Genomic DNA, 25,472 nt, shown 5'->3' on the forward strand with positions numbered 1-25,472 from the left:
AATTAACGGATATTAAATAGATGAAACTCCTCTAAGAATACTAGTACACTTAATATTTTGATTCATGAGGTGCCTTTGAACGTTTTAATGAGGAGATTCACCTTAAAATTACTTAAGCCCTGATGATGTCTTTTTAAGACGAAACGCGTTGGCTGAATTAAATATTGCAACAAAGAGTGATCGGATTTATGCAAGAAAGCTGCAAGTCTTTAATTTGAAAAAATTGAATGATTTTTCATGAAGAAAACTTGACATGAATTACAATAAAGAAGATTGAATCTGAATTATGAACTATCTGCCTAATGACCTCTTTTCGTTTTGAGGATTTAATTCTAATATAGATGTTATTGTCATTTAATTGTGTTGTTCCTTCTCCTCGATTGAGTATTAGTTAGTGTGGTTGTTTAGCGGTAAAACCACGAGAAGTGAGCATAAAAACCACACATTTTTCTTTATTACTGATTTTTTTGTTGTTGATATATGTAAACGCCTAGTGCGCTATTGCTTGAAGCCCTACCGCTTGAGTTCTGTTGTTACTATTCTGATTCCCTAAATTTAAACATATTCAAACCGGAGGCAGATCTTTTTCTGCTGCTGGTTTTCTGGGGAGCTCGTCCCTCTTCTCCATCCGCAGTAAAACTAACCTCTTCAAGTTGAAAAAACTCTGAAAAGTTTGCTCACCCCCTACTAATCCACATCATGCAGCATTGGTCCAGCAATCTTATTTTTGGATTATTTTTCTTTCTAAGTTTTCTTACAGTTGCACAAAAAAGTAAACAAAAATAATGTTGTATTGCATCTGGGTAAGTTACAAACATTCTCTTTGTTAGACATACTTTCAGCAGGCTCTACTGATTTGGGCCGCACATCCAAGTGCCATCACAGTAGGACGTACCTAACGTAAAATAAGCATTTAAAACCCCAGTAAGCATTGAGACGCTCACATACAACTCTATCATCAGGCCACATGTAGGCAATCCAAAAATCATTCATACAAGTTTCCGGAATATCCCTCCTGCAACAGGACTAGATGCAACCCACCGTTCCATACATCCGAGTACAGGCAACATTCTTAAAGAAATCATAAGACCTCAAATCGTCCAACAGAAGTCTTATTTAAGAGTCTAGAAGTCTACTACTTAATTTGTAGCACTTTAAAAACACACAATATACAAACGTGAATACAAATGTGGTGCTTTGACTAGAATCCCTACGTATGTGATGAGTGTGCTCCTAGATACTCTAAAGCAATTAGAGGGAGATCAAACTCCTACTCTAGCAGAAATGTCATAAATCTGCAGAAGATTTCTTCTCCTCTCACCACACAGAGCACCCGACCAGCCCACCAATTATCAGTAGGACTGATGGACACTTTGAGATTGGAGAGGGAGCGGAATTGGCGGAGAGAGAGAGAGAGAACACAGAAGATTGACACAGGAGTTCTCTGAAGCTCAGGCTCGAAAATGCCTTGAGTGTTGTATTACATTATTTACTTCCATTTGGTTTCTTGGCGCTAACTGACCAAATTGGCATCCTTGCAGTTCAAGTGAGAAAACGTCTTAAAAACCCAAGTCTGGGTGGAGCGGTTTCAGCAGTGGCTGTACATGTGATCTTTTAAGAGCATTTGTGATCAGGTGGATTGCCCAATTCTGTACAACTTCTAGTCCATTGCAAAGGTAGCTGAGCAGACCCAAATAAAAGGAATCCTCATAATTCAGTCTGGATCCAATTAGCGCTGCCACCACTGATTTGAATCCACCTGGAGAAAAAAAATCAAGATATCTTCTTTTTGTTGTTAAACTATGCACTTCAACACAACCAAAGAACTTAGGGACTTTAAGGGGAAACTAGTATCGATTTCTACTCCCAAACATTTCACTGATGCCACAGGAATAGGAGGCTCACCCATTCGTGATGGAGTTGTATAGGAGCAGTGGCGTAACGAAACTTGAGGAGTCCCACCTGCAAAGTGCATGAAGAGGACCCCCTCCGACCACACACATGCGCTCTGCTGACAGGGTACTGGGCTGAAGGGGCCCGTGGAGCTTGGGGCCCCGCCGCACCGCTGAGGCCTTTGTTACGCCCCTGCCCTGGAAGAATTCCGCGGGCAGTAACCCACTAGCACTGTGTCCAGAGCACTTTGTAGTCATGCTCCCTGATGTTCCCAGCCTGCAAGCACCCCACAACATTGGCGACGAGGACCTGATCAGAGGTCCGACGATCCCACTCTGCACAGCATGTGCAGCTGCCACACAGCATGTGCGACTGCTTGCAAGAGGCAGAGCATAGGTGTCAGGCCTGTCACCCATGCGCGCACTCACGCAGGCTGTGGCCCCATCAACAGCCTGTGTGCATCTGCAGGACTTCGGGCCTGTCTTGGCAGACAGGGTGCTGCCAGCACGGGTGAGCCGCCTCAGACAGGCAGAACAATATTCCTTTGCACAAGTTAAACAACGTGCAGTGGCAGCCAGAGCCGTCATGGGGTGTCCGCATCAGCCCTACCAGCGCTAACAATGCGACCTGGAGTGCATCAGGCAGGTAGCAACAGTATGCTACCACCCAAGGACAGGCACCAGAAGGGAAGGAAACTGGGTAGACCACTAAGAGCTGGCGAGACGGCACCCCTGTACGTGAGGGTACACAAGGCCTGCATATCACCAGATCCAGATCAGCAAATTCAGCGATCACAGAAAGGAGAGACCATGGTGAGGTTGGGAACTGATGTGCTTGGTGAGCTGCCCTAAACGGGTACAAATGAGACATCCGACGGCGCAGGCATGGCTGGCATACCAGCGATTGATCCCTCTGTCATCATGGGCCTTCTGCTTCACAAGCTCCCAAATGTAAGCTGTGGATTGAGAGACTGAATCTCTGCTTCACGGCTACAGGTATGGTGGTGTTGGAGCACAAGATGGCAGTCCATCTGCCATGTGGTTTGCCCCAGGGTTCCGCCCGAGTCCTACAACACGATCATTGCAGCTCTCACAGCATATTTCAAGCCAATGGCAAACATAGACTACAAGCAGTTTGATTTCTGGCAGGCTAGACAATAAGTAGTGGAGTCATTGGATGCCTTCCACACAGGGCTCAAGAAACTAGTGAGCACATGCATAGTTGCAGAATAAATATGAGCGCAGATAATTCAGTGATGTACCTTGTCTAAACTGATGAAATACATCCTTCAAGCATCCTGAATGTCCCTCAATGACCTGCTGATGCTGGACACATTCAAAGAGCTATCCAGGACCAGAACCTTACAAGGAGGCTGTACTGCACAAACCCATTAAAACCGAACCTGTCAATATCGTGGGGCCAAAACCCACTACCGACCAGAGCAAGACATGGCTGACAGTGAAAAGCCCCTGTGAATACTGCGGCAGGCCCGCACATTACACCACAGAATGCCCAGCCTGGGGAAAGGCCTGTTCTGCATGCCGCAAGCCTAACAGCTTTGCGAAGGCGTGCCGCTTGGCACGTGGCTCAAGCAAAATGCCACCAGAGGTAATAAACAGGATTGACAACCGGCAATGGACGGGGAAGACTGAAGGTGGATCTGATGACCTGGTCGACGACAACATAGAGGGGGTGGTGACTTCATGCTAGCAGTGTGGCAAACACACCGAGAGGCAGGCCACACCCCCCACATGTGAAATACAAGTAGGGACCTCAACTATGACTGCCATCATCGATACAGTGGCCTCAATAAATCTAATGGTACAAGAGCTATTTGAAACCCTTCACCCCCGACAACCTTGGCAGTGGCAAAAGCCAGGGTGTATGTATACCGACAGAAAGAGCAGCTAACTCTCAAAGTTCGATTCAAGACTTCCATATTGTACAACCAGCGCACAGTGACGACCAGTGTGTATGTGGTCCAGGAAGGATCTGGCATGCTGCTAAGCTGCCGGATGGCAGAAGACCTGCGACTTGTACAGTTTGCATGGCTGAAGCATGCTTCAAAGCTGGAAGTCATCCTGAATGCATTCAGTGACCTGTTTGAAGACATTGAGTGTCTAAAGGGACAGATAGTTATGCTACATATTGACCAGTCGGTGATGCCCATCGCCCTACGACACAGGAGGGCTGTCTTCCATTTAAGACCCAAGGTGGAATCAGAGCTTCGGAAACCAGAGAGGGCTGTCATCAAGCGGGTCTAGGGCCCCATCCCATGAGTGTTGCCGGTAGTGGTGATAAGGAAGCCCAAACTGCCCGAAGAAATATGACTTATGTGTGGACATGTGACTCTCATATGTTGTAGTCAATCGGGAATTGCATGCCACTCCCACAGTTGACGACCTAGTCAGCGAGTTGAGCAGGCCAGGGTAGTTTGCCAAGAAGGATCTCCACTCTGGGTACCATCAGAAACTCCTGCATACAGAATCCCAATACATAAATACATTTTCCACGTAATCCGTGCTCCGCCAATACAAATGGCTAAAGTTTGGGATATCAAGTGCACGGAGGTTTTCCAGAAGGTGATGTGGGAAGTATCATCAGAACTCATGGGGGTAGTAAATGCCATTGATAAAATTCTGGCCTACGCCAAGTCAGTAGAAGAGCACCTTGAGAGGCTGCAGAGTGTCCTGCAGAGGCTCTACAAAGTGGTCTTGCCCTGCACAACGAGAAATGTGAGTTAATGTGGAACTCAGATACCAGTTCTCAAAGGCGGGGGTAGCACCTGACCCCACAAAAGTTAATCATGTGAAGACCAGCCAAGCAGCTTCATGCATCTGAGGTATGCAGTTTTCTTGGAATGGTGAACTACTGTGGGCTGTTCATCAAGTACCTCACAACACTCACCAAGCTGCTTCGGGAACTTGCCAAGGAGAAGAAGCCCTGGGAGTGGGGGACTCCCCAGGAAAACGTACCCCAAAGAAGTAAAGCAGACACAACACTCACTGGTCTACTTCGACCCCCGAAAAGCAACAAAGCTGGCCTTAGATGCCATCCCCATAGGATGGGGGATGGTGCTATCCCAACAACAGGAAACAGGAGAGTAGCGAATGCTCCCTGTGGCCTCATCCCTACAAAACAAATATATCCACTGATCAAGAAGGCGGGGGGGGGGGGGTAATTGCCATACACTGGTGGTGCCGACACTTCCATTTGTAGATTCACAGACATCCCTTCGTATTCTAATCCGACCACAAGCCACTAATCCCCCTTGTTCCAAGGGATGGCATCAAAGCCGCCACCACAGATTGAGAAATGGGTCTTCAGCTGCATAAATACTCCTTTGCAGTCAAGTACAAACCAGGGGCTCAGAGCCCCGCTGACTACCTCTCAAGATCACCCTGCAAAAAGAAGCAGCAGCCCAGAAGACCCAAGAGTATGTACAATATGTAATAGAGAGGCCAAGACCCATAACCCCGAGGACATTTTAGGAGCCACTCACCAAGAGGACTGCATTTAAATGTGTTTGACAGTGATTAATACAGGGAAGGGGGACACACTAAAATCCCACTGGAGACACAGAAGTGAAGAATTGCAGAAAACGCTTAAGGCTCTACACACTGTTTGCCACTAGCTGAACAGAAGCTCGGAATGGTGCCTGTTGAGAAGCTATCGCTTAGGAGTCGCTGGCAGTTTATTATCTTTAGTCCTACAAAAAGCCCATGCCTGACACCAGGGCATCATCAAAACGAAGAGTTGCCTTAGGAGTAAGACGTGGTTTCCACTTATGGATGAGCACAGCGAAGTCATAGTATGAAATTGCATTTTGTGCCAGGCAGCTTGACGGGCGGATCCACCTGCTTCGACGATCACATCACTGAAAATGGATCCAATTAACCGTGGGTCTGTGCCAGCATGGATTTTGGCTGTCTTCCGAACAGTCGGTATACAGTAGTTATCATAGTAGACTTCTCAAAATACCTGAAGGTAGACCCGTTATCAGGTACTGCAGCCCGGAAAGTACTCTCTAAGTTAGAGAAAATGATGGCCACCCACAGGCTATTCAAAGAACTTCGGACAGACAATGAACCCCCTTTTCAAAGCCCCCCTCCCCGAGCCTTCATGGGCCCTGTGGCCCATCCCCTGGGGCCGTATATATATATATATATTTTTTTTAACTTATTTTTATTGGTATTTCCCATACTGTAGTTCAACACACAGACATTTAATAAATCTACAGATAGCATCGTCCTTTAGATCAACATATTCCTACAAAATATATCGTCCCAGAGGAGCTCTGAGTATTGGCTCACATATTTATTGCCATACAGTATTTTAATAATCAGGTGGATAATGTCCGGAATGTCACAATGCTAGGACCATATTTTATTAATAAAAAGGGGAAGAGTGCTGCGCAGGCTTCATCCCCCAGGGCCTCTTTGTACAATAGGTGGGTGCCCAGGTGCCCACCTGGAACACCACTGACCAATCAACACATCAGAGACTATGGGGGGAGCCCCAGAAACCCCACGGCGGGAGCCGGCATTGCTCCTGCCCATATGGAGTTGCTACTTTTTATATGCTGTCTTCGGGGTGGAGCAATTGTGTTTTGTTTCCCTACCCTCATTGATGTGGACAGGGAAACAGAGCACAAGTCTGCTCCCGGCTGGCGGTAGCATTTTTAAACCCCCCTTCATCCCCACCCTCCCGGCAGGGAGCGGACTTTGTATTTGGCAGGATATTTGAAAATACTCCTGCAAGGAGAGAGCAAGCATGTTTCCCTGCCCATGCTGGTGTGGGCAGGGAAACTACTGTGTCCCAGAGGTGGGCTACCCAGGACACAGTAAGTGAGATGGCCCCAGGGGATGGGATCCAGGGGTCTTTAAAGGTTCTGTGAGTGGGGGTGTGTGGCCCCTTCCCCTTTAATTTAAATATCAGCTACAGGGGATGGGGTCCCAAGGGCATAATTAGGCTCAGGGAGGAGGGTTAAGTGTTCTCCCTCTCTTCAATTTACTACTTGACCCCCAACAAAAAATAAAAAACAAACGTCCCCCCTGGACTCTGGCCCACCCCGAGGACTTTACTGAAACAAATGCAGGGGGGTGTGCTTTTTTTTATCTTGCCGCATATTTGTGGGCAAAATACAATAAAAAACACCACCAGCCTAGGGGATCAGGGTAGCCCTACCCTGCCCTCTGTCTTTTTTGCGTTTTTTGTTTTAGGACTCTTGACAGAGTCCAGGGTCCTAAGATGGCTGCCACTACTTCCTGGTTGATGTGGTGGCTACTATTAAGATCTCAGCATTTGATCTGTTGGCTCGATGGATCCTCCAGTCGTTAAATATACAACGTTTTTGAGCATTAATTGCTCAAAAACTACTGAACAGATTTACACCAACTCACAAAAAGCACTATTTTTGTACCAAGATCTAGCTTTCTGTCAGCAGCAGTTTGGGCTGCACCTGTTTCTAAATTTCCTATGAAAAAATGAATTCGGAAAACACGCTTTGGGACCGTCTCCTTGCCCATGCTTGAAGGATCACCCCAAAACTTCCCAGCCACAAACTAGTCAAAATGTAGCACTTTTTTTGGAAAGTTTCATGGAGATTCGACAAGCGGAGCCAAAGTTATTAGCAACACAAAAAAGGCATTCCTATGGAAACACGAGCTTAACTAGAACTACCCAGTGTCGACTTCCACGGAGTAAAATGTATAGACATTGTTTATTTTCTTTGTATGGGAGCTGGTGTACATATTGGACTACCTAGGTTCCTCCTGCTAGGCAGAATCGACCCCCTTATTTTATATATTTCTGTGCTAAGAAGTAAATTCTGTCAGCAGAAGTGATAGGTTTTTAAGCTGCTGTCTGTAAAGTAAATTAACAATGGCCTCGAGTAGAATTAGAAAGTTCAAGTTTTACTTAACTTTGATGGAGAGGGTTCAGATTAAACAAAGGGAAAAAGTGAAGCTCAGCAATCTGGTTGTAATCCTTCATGTTGTGCTGCTTCACTAATTAAAGTAAGGTTAGAAAATCATACCACTCATTGGATGAAATGTTTAATTTACGAGAATGTCAGCTCTTAATTTGGACAAATAATTCCTTGTAATGTATGGGCTTGGAAACTAATGAATTTTGCATATAAAAAGCAATTAAACATGCAAAATATGTAAACCCAGAGAGATCCGCGCATCCCTTTGCTTCCAGTATTACAGTCTTCTCAACATTTTCTTTCAATGCTTATTCAGCGTCGTACTTTCCAGCATGCCCAACTGATGAAAGTCTGTGGGATTTCAGCTGAGGAGACAGAAAACCATTTGAGCACCATCAGTGAATGTGTGGAACGGGACACCATTGGAGCTGCTGATGGCTTGGAGTTGGCCCATTAGAAGTGCTGTTTTATTTATGATGGAGCTGTACGCATTGTCTCAGATTCAAATGGAGGTAGTGCATTGCAAAGAATTTCATTCACTTTGGATTAGCTCCCAAGACTATGAACACAGTCAGTCATTACTTATCTTCAGAGCCCACCATTTTCTTCATTCACCCGGCATTTTGTTAAAATCTGTACATAATCAATCATGTTTAACTTATTTTCTATAGCATAAGCTGCCAAGGCAAAGCAACAAGATTACTATGAAAACACAGAATACCAAACTTCTTCCATTTGCACTTATAAGGCCAGTAAACATCTTGAGTTGAAAATGTTGCCCTGCGTAAATATACCAAAAATTTCAGCAATTAAGAATAACTTCCAGTCTCCATCACTGTCTCAGAAGCCACCCATTCCTCGTACAAAGCCAACATTTTCTTGGAGTTCATATAGCCTTCCACCATATGGTGGTGTCAGTGGCAGGAAGGAAGATTAAGCTGTCTGACTGTAGAAGCCGGTTCAAAGCTGGGAACTCAAGTCACTGTGCTTGTGATATAATGTGCTTTCTCAAATCAAGATGGCATTGGAAGTCACTGGATAAATATTGGCCCAGTGGTAGCACATCTGCATCTATAACTTGCACAATAAGGCTTGTGAGTGATGGAGTAAGCAGGCCTGAAGGAACCGATTGAAAGAGCCTGAGAGGGAAGGCAAAGACAGATTCCTGCAAGGAGCACTTACGCGCTTTGTGTAGTTACAGATCATAGGTCTGATGTGGATCTAGGCTTGGAAATTTACCAGGCAGTGCCAAAGGGGATGCAGGCCCAAACAGATACCTCAAAGTGGCACCAACCAGACCTGCTCATCCTAGTGCCAGGCACATTTGATCAGATGGTGGTGGTGCTGTTGGTGGAAAGACAAACCGCCTTATGGTGAGGAAAACATGCTCTCATGAATGTAGAAAGCAGGGCTACTGGTGTGGATGAGCCGCTACCTGATAAGTGAGACCACCGCCTGGTCCATATATCCCAAAGTTTGCACTTAAAAGAAGAAACTTGCACCTTCATTATGAGGAGGAGGAGTGGGAACACCATTGTGTAGTAATGCTGGGAATATTAAAAAAATTGAGAGATGTGTCTCTCCTCAATGGCATTGTCATCTGACTGTGGAGAAGTTAGAAAAATATTGCTGTCGAGATGATAATTGGGAAGTGTTTAAACTGTGGAAGAAGACCTGGGCATATCTACTACAAAATTACACAGAGCAGACTGTAGTAGAAAAGTCACACGGACTAATTCTAAAAACTTAGGCGTCCCTTACTTGTGAAGACAGGTTGGTATCGGATGCAGGCTCTCCGCCCCCACTGGGAAGAGAATATCGGCCTAAGATTGGAGCGTGACAACAGCACAAGCAGCAGAAGCACACACGCGTGGTTAGGCACATACCACATTGTAAATTGTAGTCTCAAGATCTGTGGTCCCTGGAGGCTTAGTGGGCAGTCTATTCCTTTGTGGCGACATAGGGGCTACTGGAAGAGGTACAACATTTCATCAGTGCACTACATACTCAAACCTTAACAAATGGGCCAAACCATGGGCAGTACCAATAAAACTGTGTGGCAACGACTCAAAGTAGATAGTGTGGGAAATCAAATCCTACAACAGAAAACATAACATGAATGATCAGTCAGACAAACTAGACAACATTTATGGCGCCATCAGAGAAACTTAAAAAGCCCTGGAACTCAAGATAGACATCATGGCCATAGTCCTCAGTCTTCTGATAGCAGATAAAAAAAAGATATCTGATAGCCTGGATGAAACTGAAGAGGTGGATTCAGCACTGAAATCCGTGGTTGCTGACTTTAGATAGCAGACTTGACGAAAATAATCTGAATTGTTGAATAAAAAGCCCCAGACTTAAAGGGGCGCTCTAGGAGTACCAACCTGAAGATAGTCAGAAAGATTGATCAAAAAGATGGCTTTGATTGGCCTCTCCAAGTGTTTCAATTATACAGGCACAAAGGGTGCCTGCATCTCCTTCCACAGCAAGAGCCCAGCCCTGACTGATTGTTCTTTGCCGTTTCAGTTACCAGATGAGGGATCTGCTCTTACAGAGGGCCAGGCGACGGGGACCGTTGACCGTAGGCAACAATAGTATTATTCTTTTTCTAGACCATTCAAGTGCAGTACAGAACAAGAGTGTGCATTTCCTGGAGTTTATGAGAAGTCTCAGAATGCTCAAACCGAAATGCATTTGTTCCCAGAAAAACTGAAATAGTAGACGGCAAGCAATCACACTTATTTACCAAAGCAGAAGAAGCTATGAGGTAGGCAACTTCTCATGGCATAGTTGAGACACAAGACTAAAGATGACAATGACACAAGAACTGAACCAGGAACACATATGGAGAATCAGGTCATGGAGAGGACGACACGAGCTAAAGACTCAGTTAGTGAACAACGCAGAAGTACGCAACCAGAAAAGGGGACTGGATCAGATTCAGCATCCTCGATCCCGTGATAAGATTGAGCACTTGGAATGGATAAGTAGGATTTACCCCAGGTCACCGCATGATCGCAGATGAACTTGGCTAAATCAAGATACGTTATTGTGTGCGAAGAGATGTTAGCTACGTAGGGATGTAGTATGTAATCACATTAACTTGCCATAATGCATTAGAAATAATTACCGCCAAGGTAAACCTTTAGTGGTGCAATGGTGTATTGGGTGACCAGAGGATGGGCTCTCACTTTGCCTCACCCTCCTGATCTTAATTTCACATCGATCAATTGTGCAATAAAAGCTTTTCACATTTTGTTTAGGTCTTGGGCAGGATATTCTTGTGCCAGTCTCGCTGGATGGATCATAATATTAGGGGACATGAGTGTTTTAGTGAAGATCTTCCTTCTTAATCGAGTATTCTTTCCAGATCATATATGTTGATTAATCCCCTGGTTAAATCGTTACAAAAGAATACGGAAATAATAATAAAAAAATATAAAAAAAAGCAGGAAGTATTAATGTGTTTGACAAATGTACTTGTTCCTAATGGTAATGGGAGTTTTGAACATTGATAGATGTATTGGGATACTGTTTGCATCCCTCCTTATTCACTCTTCCTTTGCCTCACGCTGAACAACAAACTATCTCTAGATCATTTAAGCATAACAGTCTATTAATATTTGTGTTAAATCCTTCTCCGTTGCACAAATAGCACGATGTGCTGTAAAATGATACACCACACCTCCGCAGGGGCCTTCAAGTTTGGAGGGCATATTCTTGGACAGAAAAGATAATTGGAGAATAGAAACATGTCACCCTATGTGCACTCTAGATTTCGTTTTAAAATGCAGTGTTAGTTTTTTTTCTTCGTCTCCAGACTTTTGTGTAAAGTTGTGTCCTTGGTTTCTTTGGCAGGTTTTATTTTCCTCACTGGTATTGTAATGGTAGCAGCCGCGCCTATAGATATGGAGTTACACGGGGTGCAGAAAGTCCTGTTCTTGATGACTTTGTCATGTCTTACCTCTTTGCTCAGGTACGTATATGTTTTTTCAAGGTCTACGGTTTATTCATTGTCGTCCATGATCTTACCGAAGCTGCACGTTTCTGACTTAGTTTCAGGTTGGATTTAAAAAAAAAAAATGTGTTGCTTTTTTTCTGTTACAATTTGCTCAATAGCCCCGCAAATTATAATCTGTTGTAAAATTCTGCAAATCTAACAAGGACGCAAACATCGTGGACCAACAGTACAATACAAATAATTTATATAGAATATATCTAAGTGGGAATCATTTACACAGGCAGTGGTTATCCTGAAAATTTGTGATGGATCCTTCTCCGCTGAGCAAGAATACACCAACATGGCCAAGCTGAAATATTTGTAATTAAATGCTAGAATGTGGGCTGACCAGGTTTTCAGCCTAAGCCTTCTTCATTCGCATAAACCACTTTGATATTTAGATTAAAAGGTTTTTAGGTGTGACGATAACCAAGAACTTTTCTTTTAATTAAAATTATATATAAAATACATATAGAAACTTTCAGCTAACCCTCTTCTTCCATTGGTCCATTGTTTATTCATTCACAATTTTCTTCCACCCACTACAGCACACAACATGAGGCAGTGAGTTAGCCCACTTCAGCCATTGGCTAATTTCATTGTGTGTGAAGGCATTCTGCTATTTCACAAGAAATACATCTGCACACAAAGTATATTAAGACAAAAAAAATATTTTTGCTTCGAGTCAATATTTTTTTCTATATTATTTAGGCCACAGCAGCTCCCTCAACTATAAGGTTTTACAAAAACCAAACCAAAACAAAAGTTAACAAAGCCAAAGGCCTGGCAGCCAGTGCCAGACCTATTCAGCTTTACCGATGCTCGTTGTTAACATCAACACCAAACTTCTTGTGCAGAACAGCTAGACACTGGATATTGTAAGAGGAGATGTGTCTTAGTAGATAGATGTGCTGAATTTGGTAATGGTGAACCCCGTTTGAATCCTGGCTATGGCTCAGCATCCTGTGGTTCTGGGCAAATAATGTAATCTCTATGTGCCTGAAAAGAAATGTGTCACTTAGTCTGTTGTAAAGTGATCTAATGTCCTTCAGCCAGGTTTGTGCTGTGAAAAAAATGAAAACAAAGGATTGCAAGCCAAGTCAAAAAGGGACACTGACAATGACTAGAAGCTCACACTAGGCAAACTTGTCAGTAAAACGTACCATGTATGTCAACATAACTTAGTGCAATTAAAACTGTAACATCATAAGGAAAACAGTTTTGTAGGCATAGGGAAAGGGGGTAACAGTGTAGGGGTTGGACAGAAGTGCGGAGAAAGAGGGGAAAGGAGAGTTGATGTGGTAGAAAAGAGAAACATTCTAAATAATGTTACCCTGTTCTCTTAATCACTTGTGTGAAAATAAATATATTCATATAGCGCACAAGCGTTGTGGGACAGTACACAATCATGGTCCTATTAAAGATGAGCTAAGTTTTCTGGGGATGTGCCTTGATGCCTTTTAAGAGGAGAGTACAGCTGCCACTGCTGAGAAGATATGAGACTTTCCATAAGTCACCCTCGATTTGTCTGAGAACCTCAGTGTTACTAAGGTCCCCAAATTCAACAGGTCCTTCGTAGTGATCATGATGTGTTCCTTTTCTTCTGTGTTTCTACGTTCACCTCATGGAAGAGGAGGATCCAACTATGCTAATTTTTAACGTTGTGTGTCAGGGAAGCTAGTCTATTCATAATAGACCTTCTGCATTCAGTGTCCCGAACAATCTTAATTTATGTGCCCCAATCTATGTCAGTAGCAGACACCTTTGAGGGCAGTTTATCGGTCCTTTTCACCCCCCCGATGGGGCAAGATCGTCTCAGGCACATCAGGGGGCACAGCTGCTCATAAAAGTAGGATTGCTTCAGGTCCAGCATGCACACCTCTGTGGACAGAATTTGAAATCCCAGGAGGAGCAGGTTGGCTTCTTTTTGTGCTTTTTCCACTCTTTCCAATGTATTTCTCCTATAGCACCACCGCCTCTGCTATCTAGTGGCAAAAGTCCATCAGTTCTTGAAGGTTTATTGATACTGCAGCTAAACTCTTTTGAACAATCTGCAGGCTCTCTCCCAGAGGCTTTATTGTTGACTCAATGCCTTATTCTCAGGATTCCATTATTTAAATTCGCATTTCCACTGCTGTCATTGCTTTTTCCACACTGTCCATCTTCCTCATGTTGGAGTCCAGCGTACACATCCTCTTTCAGTAGTTCTCTGGTTGAAGTATACTGTGTCCTCGCCTCTTGCCCAGCTTTCCTCAGTGAGTAAAACCAGACCAGACAGTGGTACTTTCCTTTCCGCAGTTGCCTGCCTTGTTGTCATAGTCATGCTGCAGTGTGGCCTACCTCATCCCTCTTGATCTCTCTTTGTGCTGCAGCTCCTCTGTTAGGGATGCCTATTTCAAGCAGTCCACTCTATGGCCGCTCCATGGTTGTCTGTTTTGGCTCTGGTTATGTCGGCATTTATAAGCTGTGGAGAGCTCCTTCAAGCTGCACTTGCCATCACTTTTAAAGCGGCAAACTGTGGGTTCCCCTCAGCTTCCTTCAGAACCACATCCGATGTGCCTCATTCCCTTTGGTAGCCCCTGCAGTCCCACTGTCCCCTCGAGCTTCCCTGCAACTTTAGAAAATCGGGAGACCAAGATGTCCAAATGAGCTTGTAGAATCCTACAAAAAATGAATGCAAACTGATAGCACATATGATGAAAAGAGATAAAGTATTATAATCTGTGCACCATAGGGACAGTCAGCCAGCCGCCAAGTGCCAGAAAAGGAGAAGTCTCATACAATCTCTTATTGTGTAAAACCATAAAAGGCTGTTGCAGTACATGTCCAGAAAATCACAAGAATAAGACAGTTTCTCAGAAATGATGGACCAAGGTGTCACATGTCCATCACCAGACTCTGCAGGTTACACATTTACTGAACACCACTCCAATCAGGAGACCAACACTGCACGACATCTGCATGGTGTAAGGATGGTAGGGTTCTTGCTACCCACGTGTCCTTCTATTGTGACAGTTGGGACTTTCCAAGCGAATTCAATGTGCTAGTAACAGTAACTACTGTCTGCAAGATTTGTAATATCTATCCAATCAGGAACACATAAGCTTTGCCACTTCTAAATATGGTGTAGCCAATGGCTTGTTGCTAAACTAGAATCCTGTGCCATGTGGATAATGTCATTGAGCAAGCCTTGCACTACAATACCAGCTTACTTTCATTAAAATAGATCAGTTCAACAAGGGTCAATTCTTTTCAGCACACATTTTACAGGCCATCTGTATTTATTGAGTATCACAGAGCTGGTCATGCTGTTGGCATTAGGGAGCACTAAAAGATGGCTTCCACATTCCCACACTCTAATACTCAGTCACTAACCTCTTCCTTATCTCGTTCTTCATCATCATTTCCGTACCCTCTTCTCCGGTGTCAGTCGTAGTGAGGCGTGTATGTGATGAAGCGCTTCTTGCCATGTAGTGTCCACAACTGCTTATTAGTACAGACAGACAAGCAGGGCATACCTGGACCATCATGTATAGTGTAAACAACAGTGCTATTCCAATTATTATTGCTTCCAGTGTCCATGACCCCCCAGCCCTTGAACCATGTCAGCACTTGTTCCCATATGTCCCCTCTGTCTATGCCATACGCTTCATCTTCTCATATTTATATATATTTGTTTTGTAAAGCTTGAATCTATCACCCCTTAAGGTTTCAAATCCCTGGGGGCAGTCAGGGAGATTAAGTGAGATACTGCCCAGAGTCACATGGAGCTGAGATGACGCCGGGGATTGAACCGTGAGCCCCGTGGTCCTGAGTCAGCCTCTCTGGCTGATGCACCACACCTCTCCCTTCCTACATCCTTTATCTTATTGATCGCCCTGTTTATGTTGTCACTGTTATCCGATATGTAGGAACAACAAGTCTGGTGGATGACCTAGCAAATCCTTCCTTCCTTAGTGAGAATGATGTCTAATGCAATGCGATTTTGAATAACCACTTCCCTCATGACAGTAAGCTCCTCTGTAATGTTACCCAAAGCTGCCGCTGTTGAACTTGCCAAATCTTCAATCATCCTTTCCAACTGGTGTATCCTGTAGGTTATGTAACCACCCCCACACCGGGCATCATTACCCCAAAGCCTGTCATCACATTGTCTTCCCATGCCGTCATCTTTTTGCTCCTCATTGGGCGGTGACCTATATTTTGTGCTTGTAATAGGTTGGTGAAATGGTAATCTGTGGCAGGATGGAGTTAGCAACTGCCGTAACATCCTTGGGGCGAGTAAAAATAAGCACATTGACCGCAGATGAAAAACAATCCCTTTTAATCCACTGTTTTCTGTATTGTACATGGAGCCTTTGTAACATTCGGGGTATCACAGAGATCTGTAGCTTTGAACCTTGGAATTTTGTTCTCCTCACCTTTCTGCTTCCCTGAAGGGCTACATCCTGCCGTATCCTCCAACTCACCCCTCCCTCCTGCGTTCGGCTTTGTCGATTGCATCTGGAAATAGCTGCTATTTGCTTGTTGGCTGCATGTTCATGAAGGGTAGATTCCTTGACCTAAAGGGGGTAGTGGGTCGCCCCAGAGAGGCCATGTTACCTTTCCTGGTGTGTCCTACCATTACTGATATGTTGTATTGTCTGATGAGCATGTTCCTCTCTAGAGCACAGCCTACATATTTTGAAATCGGTATGACATTGTAGCTTATTCTTTCCCCTGAACCTGTTGGCAGATGTGTGCAGACATAACATCCTGATATGTTCATTATAGGCACATACATTTTCAACATTTCTACATATTTATTGCCTTCATATTCTTCCCAAATCCTCTTCTCCTTTCCGCCTTCATTCCCAGCTTCCCTCATCATACTCTGTTAAGTTAAGTTGGGGCGCTTTTCATTATCTAAATATTGTTCGCATCAGTCTCTAGTCCATTAAGGAATGGTATGGCGATGTAGTCAGTAAACACTATCAGGAGTGTAGTTATTATTATGCCAGGAATGGGGGTGCATACTGCAGCCAGCACCCATGGCCATTGCCTGCCATTTTTCTGCATCATCCATGTCATTGTTACAGGTGTCGGTACGTGTGGTGTTTGGAAAGGAGCAATAACTATATTTCCGGTGGTATCTGCTGCGTTGGCTCGAGAGGTTACCAGCACTTCAGCCACTCAGATACTTGTAACACAACAAAACTACAACATTGGTGTCTTGTTGCTGCTGCTGTGGGGAGGGTATCAGGCCAGGTGTATCTGTCGTCCATGATAGGGGCCCGCTTGCACACTCCGCTTCCCTGGTGGTGTGCAGCACGAGCAGCCCTCTTTAGCTCCTACCAGGTGCTTTGGTGGAGCAGAGGTTGTATCTGGAGGATGATGGTGGTAAACACAACAAAATGATGGATTGAGTGCTGTAGCCTTTCAACCACTCACGCCCAGTCCCAGATCTGGGTTTAATCCATCGTTCTTTTGCTCACTATGCCACCCAGAATGGACCCAGCCAAATGCAAATCAGTCTTGATCCTGTTCCTCATGGGAACAGTCCAACCCGAACGGCCAGGCCAGGTCCTCCATGGACCGGAAACAAGCACCCTGGGATCGGTTTCCGGTTTTTACCCCTCATCAGCCAGGCTAGCTTGACTCCAGTGCTGCTGGTGGCATTGTTGGTGCTTGATGTTCTTGTTCCGGTTCTGATGCTTCCTTGGTGTGGGAGCTGTGGATGCAAGAGGTCAGCCCTCGCGTTTGACGGTGGTGGCAGTTGTCAGGAAGACCTGATAAGGGCCCTTCCACCTTGGCTGGAGGCAGTGTCATCTGGTGTGGGCTTTTTATCCAGACCCACTTTCCCCGCTGGAGCCCATGGGCTAGTGGTATGTCTGCTTCGAGGAGAGCCTGCAGAACCTGACGAAGATAATGCAATGTCTCTGCTAGTTTTTTACAGTATATAACAGCAAGTCATCTGATATTGACAGGGAAGCAATAGACGTGTGGCCTGGAATGTTCATGGAGTGGCCAAACAGAATCTCGTGTAGGTTCAGTTTTGTCACTTTCAGAAGTGCTTCTCATTGTGGTAGTGCATCTACCCAGGATAGTTCAGTAGATGCACACATTTCCCTATTTGAAGCACACCATTCCTCCTCTCCACCGCTCCTGCTGCTGGGGGGTGATATGCTCGATACATCTGTGTAATCCTAAGCCCTCTGCATGTTCCCCAGATCAAATGGGAAACTAATGCAGGTCCATTGTCAGAATCAGGAGTGCCGTTAACCCAAAACATGGAATCAGTTCTTTCAAAAGATATTAGACAACAGTTTGTACACTGGGCCGGCTTTAGGGCAGTGTAACTGGTGCGGCCGCATTGGGCGCTGACCTAGAGGGGTGTGGCACTGACCTCAAGAGGGGGGGGGGGCGGCGTTGTGTATAGCAATAACTTATGATTTAAGAGCACCTGCTGTTTCATTTCTTGTGCATTCATGTGAGGACTCCTGCCTGCTGATCCTCTCCTGACTGTCCTCTGTCTTGCTGTTCTGTTGCTGGATTCCCTCGACGCTGCCGGATCTGAGAAAAGAAAGAAAGACAGGTTAAATAGACGGACCAATCAATAAAAGGGGTCTGTCTCTTTAAACAGGCCAGGGGAATTAACCAATGTAAGGACGACTGCCAAAAAAAAAAGGGATGCGCGGACCCCGCAAGAGGAGAGAGGAAATGCAGACATGAGACTCCAGGAGGACCAAATGGAACCTGTGGAAGAAAGCAGGACCCAGAATGATCCTGATGAGTGGAGGGAGTGCCCACTGCAAGAGAAGAACGGCTGCGGAGGCCGCTGACCCCAAGACCCTTTGACCGGACCCGGTCTGGAAGAAGACGCTGAGTCTGCCTCCGAGGATTGGTGGATAGCCCCAGAAGACGTTGACTTTCTGCTGCAACTCTGGTGAGTTGATGCAGAGCAAATGAGTGCCCAAGTCATATTTTTGAGTATATTGAGAGGGAGGAGGGTGTAGGAGGGACACGGTGGTGTCAGTAGAGGGGGTATTAGCCCAAAGTAAGTTTTCCTGAATCAAAAGCCTGAATCAAACAAGAAACTCAGGCCTACCTGATAAGGGCTACCAATCCCAGAAGACTTTCGGGCAGACCAACAAAAAGAAAAGAGATCCCAATTGTATCCTCAACAGAAGGGATTAAGACTAATACTTGAAAAAGGGATATTGACTAAAAACCTTTTCAGAGTAAACTATCTTGAACAGTCCCAAGATAAGAGATATAGATTTTTTTTTTCCTTCTTGTTTCTTCCCCTACTATTATTTTCTCCTGTGTGGAAGGGAGGATAGTAGGGAACATAAAGGGCAGGTCTAATCTTTCCTACATCATGAAGAGTAGAGCAGTCATACTATACTCTCCGGTTGTCTTCACAGGGACACTCCTTCTTTTCCTACCTGACCACCAGAGGTGTTGGTGACAGAGACTTCTAGGTATTATCCCTGGAATAGTTACTTACAGCGCTTCTCTTTTTTCTGCCGAGGACCCTAGGAGTCCAGCCACATATGAAGACCTAGAAGCAGAAAAGGAGAGGACAGAAATCAATATTTGAAGAGATTTTTTTTTTACCTCTACGTATATCAATATCATAAGACTGAAAGACACCATTGAGAAATACATTAAGCCTCCTCACCTTTACATCGGTCCAGTCTCCCAAAAGTACCACAGTTCAGTTTTCAGGCAGGAATAAAAAAATGTCAAGATAACCATTGTGATTAATGTCCCTGTTAGAGAGAGAGTGAGATGAGTTTTGACTAACCATAAAATAGCGCAGAGGGTTAATATGCCTGTTGCGAAGAACAGCTCTGTATTCTATGTGGATAGCTGAGTGGATTAGTAAAGCAAGTCTTTACCAGTGCTTAAAAACAAATGAAAGGTGTGTGCGAGAGCAGCTATGGAGAGATAAGGGCACTTTTTCCAGGAGGTAATGAGGTAATCTGAGGAGGAAGTCATGTGGGGGGGGCTCCAAAAAGATTGTCACACCTTGTGCCACCATCACTAAAGCCGGCCCTGTTTGTGCATCACAGTTCTTTGCTGGGTATGCCTTATTTCACTTACTGAACATACCCACAATGACCAACATGTATGTTTACTTGTGTTTGGGAAGCATATCTGAGAAGCCCATCTGCAAACTTTAAAAATGCCCATGTGGAGGTTGAAAGTGGCAGGTGCTGTATTGCGCACAAACTGTACATTGTCTGCAGAGGAGTATTGCTGTCTGATGGAATTTGTTATTGGACCAGCACTGGGAAAGCAAGCGGATCATACCATCTTGACCAACATGTGAGGGACCATGAAAAAAGCAGGCCATGGAGACACGGAGATATTGACAGAGTCAAACACATTTTACCATTAGGGCCTGTCCACATTCCCTCTTCTGTCTGCACACATCCTCCCTTTCTCCTCTCCTCTTTTCCCCCCTCCTCAACCTGTCCCTCAATGTGTTTAGGGTGAAACACATGGAATCATATTTAATTTGTATCTACTGTGTGGATTGTATTATCTGGACTATTGCAACTTTGCCACCTGTCAGCACTATTCTCTTTGCTTCTCCATCAATGAAAGCATTTCCCCTTGAAACATAGTTCTGAGGTGAGGTGTGCACTGCACATTTCACTATTGCTACCCTAGCTGGTAATAGCAAGGCATATAGAAGGTGGCCAAGAATTAGTTTCATATCAGGAAAACTAATACAGGTGTGTGATGGGAGTAGGCTCTCCTCCCCTGTTCATAACTGCTTAACCTCTGGAATGATATAACAGCTTAAAATAAGGCACCTTATTCGTAAAATAAATATTTATCTGATAACCGCCTGAAGCAACAGTTGTTAAATAAACCTTTCCCATTATCCTGTACAAGGAGGTGAAGGAGAACCCTGCAAAGAATGTGTTGTCAGGGTGCAAAACTCAAAACACCCATTAGCGGATAGGTTTATCTTCGTAACATCGTGTCACCACTGATCCTTGAATCACCAGTTTCAAAACTAAAGGAGGAACAAAATATTGTGCTATATTTACCCTCGACAGCAAGGCCAATAGAATTACTCCCTGCAACACATTATGTAGGAAATGACTCGACTGTAATCCTATTGCCCATAGTCAGGGTCACCTAGTAAATTCATATCGAAAATGCATTTAAGTTTGGAACATATATCATGAAAAAGGATAGTTATTCATTTCATGCTGTATTGTTGTATGTCAATACACTGAATTGAATTAAAACCACAGTTCACTGCCTTTATAGAAGCAACACACTACTGTTAGTTCTAGCTCACTAGTCACTGGCAGATGCAGGAATGCATTAGAACGCAGCCTCCTTACAATCTAAATCTATAGAGCACCATCATAATTATTTTCTAGTCACATGCACATGCATATATAATTATTGAAACACAGAAATTATACATTTTCAAATGAACCGGAATTGTTCCCTATCACTTTAAAAGCATTCAAATCACTTTTCCTTTTCTTTCCCTTTACCATCTCTCCACTTCACTTTCCTTTTTATCCTTCTAAACCCAAGTGTTCTCTTCTCCAAAGTTCATACTTCCACAAGGCTTTCTCCTACTTGAACGAATAATTCCATACTTCGTCCACGCCATTTTGTCTTATTTACACATTTCCATTCTCATCAACTCTTCGCAGGCCTCTAATATTCTAGTGTATAAAACAACAGTGAATCAATAAAAGAGTTTCCCTCCTAGCCTGCAGCGAACTCCATCCCTATCATAAGAGCCGCGCAATGACCCCATCCTGCCCTTGCGACAAGATCCGTCAGCAGAGAGGTCTCCATCGGTACCTGGCAGTGCCGGGCCACTTAAATGTGGTCGTGCCCTAGTGTGTCTGTGAGAGGCGAGCACACAAGCATCATGCAAAAGGCAGACACTGCTGTGCATCCTTTGATGATAATGTGTGGTGCCAACAAATTCAGTATCCCCAGTTAGGAACCCCCTCTTCCGTTGTAGAGCAGGCAGAAATCCCTAGTGCTATATACCCCATTCGTGTAGAATGCTATGTCAGAATTGCCAGACCAACGCGTGGTGTCTGGAACATTTGTGTGTGCAAGCCTGCAGTAGTTCGCCACCCTTTGTGTTCATGGTCGGGAAAAAAAATATGTGATGGTGGGACGTGTATGTATTTAGGCCTAACTGGCTCTTCTTCAAAGCAGTGGTGATGCCGGTGGTATTTCATATAGAGACATAATCCATCATTGGGCTGCTGTTTTATTGTGCTACCCCTACGGTGTCACAAAGCCCACAAGTTCCCTCCACTGGTACAGCTTGTCCATGGTATACTGTAATGTTTCAATTATTCTGTCTTCTGCCTAAAGCAGTAGATCTGGACCCTAGAAGCTAAATTTAGATAGATCCCATTTGTGCGCCTGGGGAAATGTAGGGGTGTCCTGTCTGTGGTCAGGGTCTTGTTGTGCTGCACGTAAAGGCAGCATACCTGGGGGCTTATCCCCATTAAATTGGCTCACACCCGACCCAGCACTGCGTCATGTGGTCTATCATGCATTCCTACCAGTTGACCTGCTTGTAACTTGCCCTTTACTAGGTTATGTTGTAGCGCAGTGCATTTAGATCGTTCACTCTTTACAACAAATTTCTTCTCTGTGCTGTTGGGGGCTCTCTGAGATAGTTGGCAGGGGTGAGGGACCTTGACATACCATTCCTCTAGGCCCCTGGTCTGTACTCATTGTTTTACCCCCTGCATTGAAGGGAGTTTCAGCTGACAACAAGCACACCATAAAACAAAACATAAATAGACACGTACCAAAAACACCTGAACACACTCCTGTGTCAGGAAAAACAATGTTTTTCTTGTGAAACCCTCTTCCTCCTTGGTTACCACTTGATGGCACGCTTCATCATCTGGTCCATCCCGATCCGTTGCAGATCAGGTGTGCTGCGACCTATGATCTACGTTGGAGAAATTATTGGTCTTTATTTGATGATAAAGAAGGTGTTTATAAAAGGGGGGTGGGGGTGGAAGATAGTGCTGTGTTATGGTGTTGTTTAAAAATACCTGGCTAGTACATATATCTATTTTATTTCTGCCTCTAGTCGGTATGGTTAAAAAATAGAGAGTAATTAGGAAGACAAGGTTATAATGTAACTACGATCCTATGGCACTGAGGTGTAGATAACAGGCCACCCTCTGCCCGGAGGAACCCTGATGCACTATTAATGTATCCTAAGTAGAGGAAAATAAATAACACCAATTAGGTGGTATAGGTTTGTACTTTTCACAGTGTGGCATGGCATGCAAATAGGATGTCTTCTGTGAATAACTTGCATGAGTGGTACTAAGGAACTAGTTTCCCATGGTCCTGAAGAAGATCCATAGGGGCATGGCTCGAAACATGTTGACCCATAGAATCATAGGTACATTATAACCTCATCTTCCTAATTGCCCACTATTTTTTATCCATACCGACTAGAGACTGGAATAAAAAAGATATACCTACTAGCCAGATATTTTTAAACTACACCGTAACATGGCACTATCCTCCAATCGCCCCCCCACTTTTATAAACACCTTCTTTATCATCAAATAAAGACACATAAGTGCTCCCTCGTAGGTCACAGCACACCCCGCTCTGCAGCGGATCAGGATGGACCCGATGATGAAGCATGCAACCAAGGGGTAACCCTGGGGGTGAGGGTTTTACAAGAAAAAACTTTGTTTTTCCTGATACAAGAGTTATCAGGTGTTCTGTTTTGACATAATACAGTTTGATCAAGGAGGACAAACTCGGGATAATCCTCTCCCTCCCCCTTTGTTTTTTTTTTATACGTATGAAAAACAAACATCCCTCCCACTTTCTGGTGCTTAAGAAATAAAATAGGAGGAAACAAAGCACTTTTGCACCAAAAACCTATTATTAAAGTACAAATATATATTTATACATCCCTGCATCTAGGGTTTATGAACTTCTACAGATTGTAAGAGGATCTAAATCTATTTATTCAAATATATTATGGGTTGTTCATTCCTTTCCATTCTACACTGAAAGCAAACCAACAACACTATGCTGCGTGGTTCTGTCCAGTTAATTATCACAGGACACTACTGCACTATGCGGTTTTGTACATGGCTCAATGCCCAGAGTCTGTGGTCAGTCAGAAGCGTCAATACAAAGGCAGCCCAAAAGAGGAACTCCAAATTCACCAACATATCTTAATATGAATACCCTTGCTGGACAGAAATTAAGATGGACAGTCATTAAGATCTTGAATACATTTCCGAAATGTTTGTATTTGAGCTCTAACCTGTTGAAGGTTATGTAGTATTTTGGCCGAACCACAAGTGTAGATTTTGCTGGTATTAAAATATAGCCTTTCTTGGTGTGCATTATATGTATCATGCATATTGTGGTCTCCTAGGCTAACCCCAAACAACACGCCCGATCTTCTAGTGTATTGCTCATAGAGGCCATAGAAAAGACATTAGTCCTCCGCCACACAATCACATGCAAGGCACAGTATTTCTGTCATCTGATGTTGTGAACCTACGGATGAGGGCCATTCAGGTATTTAAACTTGATGGTCTGTTAGCTTGTCGAACATTGTAGATGCAATTGCATTTGTTCTTGTGAGCAAATGTATTGGACCAGGATTTCGAAGTTCATTGTGGTCCCATTTATTTTCTCTATCCTCTTCCAAAATTTTCATTAAACCATATGTATGCCAGTGTCGCCTTTTAGCAGCCATTTCCAAGATGAGATTAAAGTGTAGAGGCCATAATTGTGAGTAGGAGATATGGGTCTTCAAATCTTTAAGGGCCAGGAAATGCTATGTCTCACCCAAGACGGAACCTCTACCCCTTCCTACGAGCACTGGCGAATGACATTGTGCAGAGCTTGATATGCGTTTGTCAAGTCGCCTCGAGAAATCTGAAGCAGTTTGTAACAGTGTATTCTTGTGCATTAAAAACTGGAAATCACATGTGGCTAGCTACTTATGCGTTAATTGAGAAAATACTGTCCCTATATTTAAATCCCGAGCCCTTTCACAAAATGAGTGTAGTGGGTGTATCTTCCACTCCACCAATGTGTCCTCCTTCTTCTCTTTGGAGTTCTGTACACTTAAAATTGGGAGAGAAGAGCAGATCGGTATAGCTAATTCCTCCCCTTTGCCTATTTTCAGCATTTGTTCAGATATCCTGGTTGCTTTCAGTGCAGTGTGTCTCACTTCCTAATTTGCCAGCCGCAGAGTCAAAATCTCTCCTGCAGCAGTTAGTTGGATCGGTTCTGTGGCTGAGGCTGAGCATTGAAGCTCTTGGTCTGAGGAAGTAGCCATCATTATACTTCTACCTTTTATTATATTCCCTAGCACAGGGTCTGTTACCTATTCTTTATCCCGTGACTGTGCACTTGCCACAGGAAAGATTTCTTTTCCCAGCAGCTGTGTGAGTACTTGGATCCTACAATGTCGGGTCCCACACGCGAAAGAGCTCGAAGTACCCTGGCCTAATGTTCTTCGCTTCTAAAACCAATACCTATCACAAATATGACGATAGTGCAATATCATATCCGTCAATCGATTGAAACTGTAAGTCCAGTCCTTTGGCTGTCAAAGCATGTTATTTCGAACTAAAATCATGGAAAATGCCT

The 25,472-nt window shown here is 44.2% G+C and overlaps 1 protein-coding gene across 1 annotated transcript in view; it reads left to right on the forward strand.

Moving 5' to 3' along the window:
- Positions 1-25,472, forward strand: part of JAK2 (Janus kinase 2) — a 1,019,755-nt gene that overhangs the window by 597,413 nt on the left and 396,870 nt on the right. Inside the window, exon 5 of the mRNA XM_085635055.1 lies at positions 11,684-11,801. Coding sequence (XP_085491181.1) covers positions 11,684-11,801 — 118 coding nt within the window. The remainder of the gene's footprint in view (positions 1-11,683; positions 11,802-25,472) is intronic.

The sequence above is a fragment of the Triturus cristatus genome, chromosome 2_1 (genome assembly GCF_964204655.1).
Source record: "Triturus cristatus chromosome 2_1, aTriCri1.1, whole genome shotgun sequence".
NCBI lineage: Eukaryota > Metazoa > Chordata > Amphibia > Caudata > Salamandridae > Triturus > Triturus cristatus.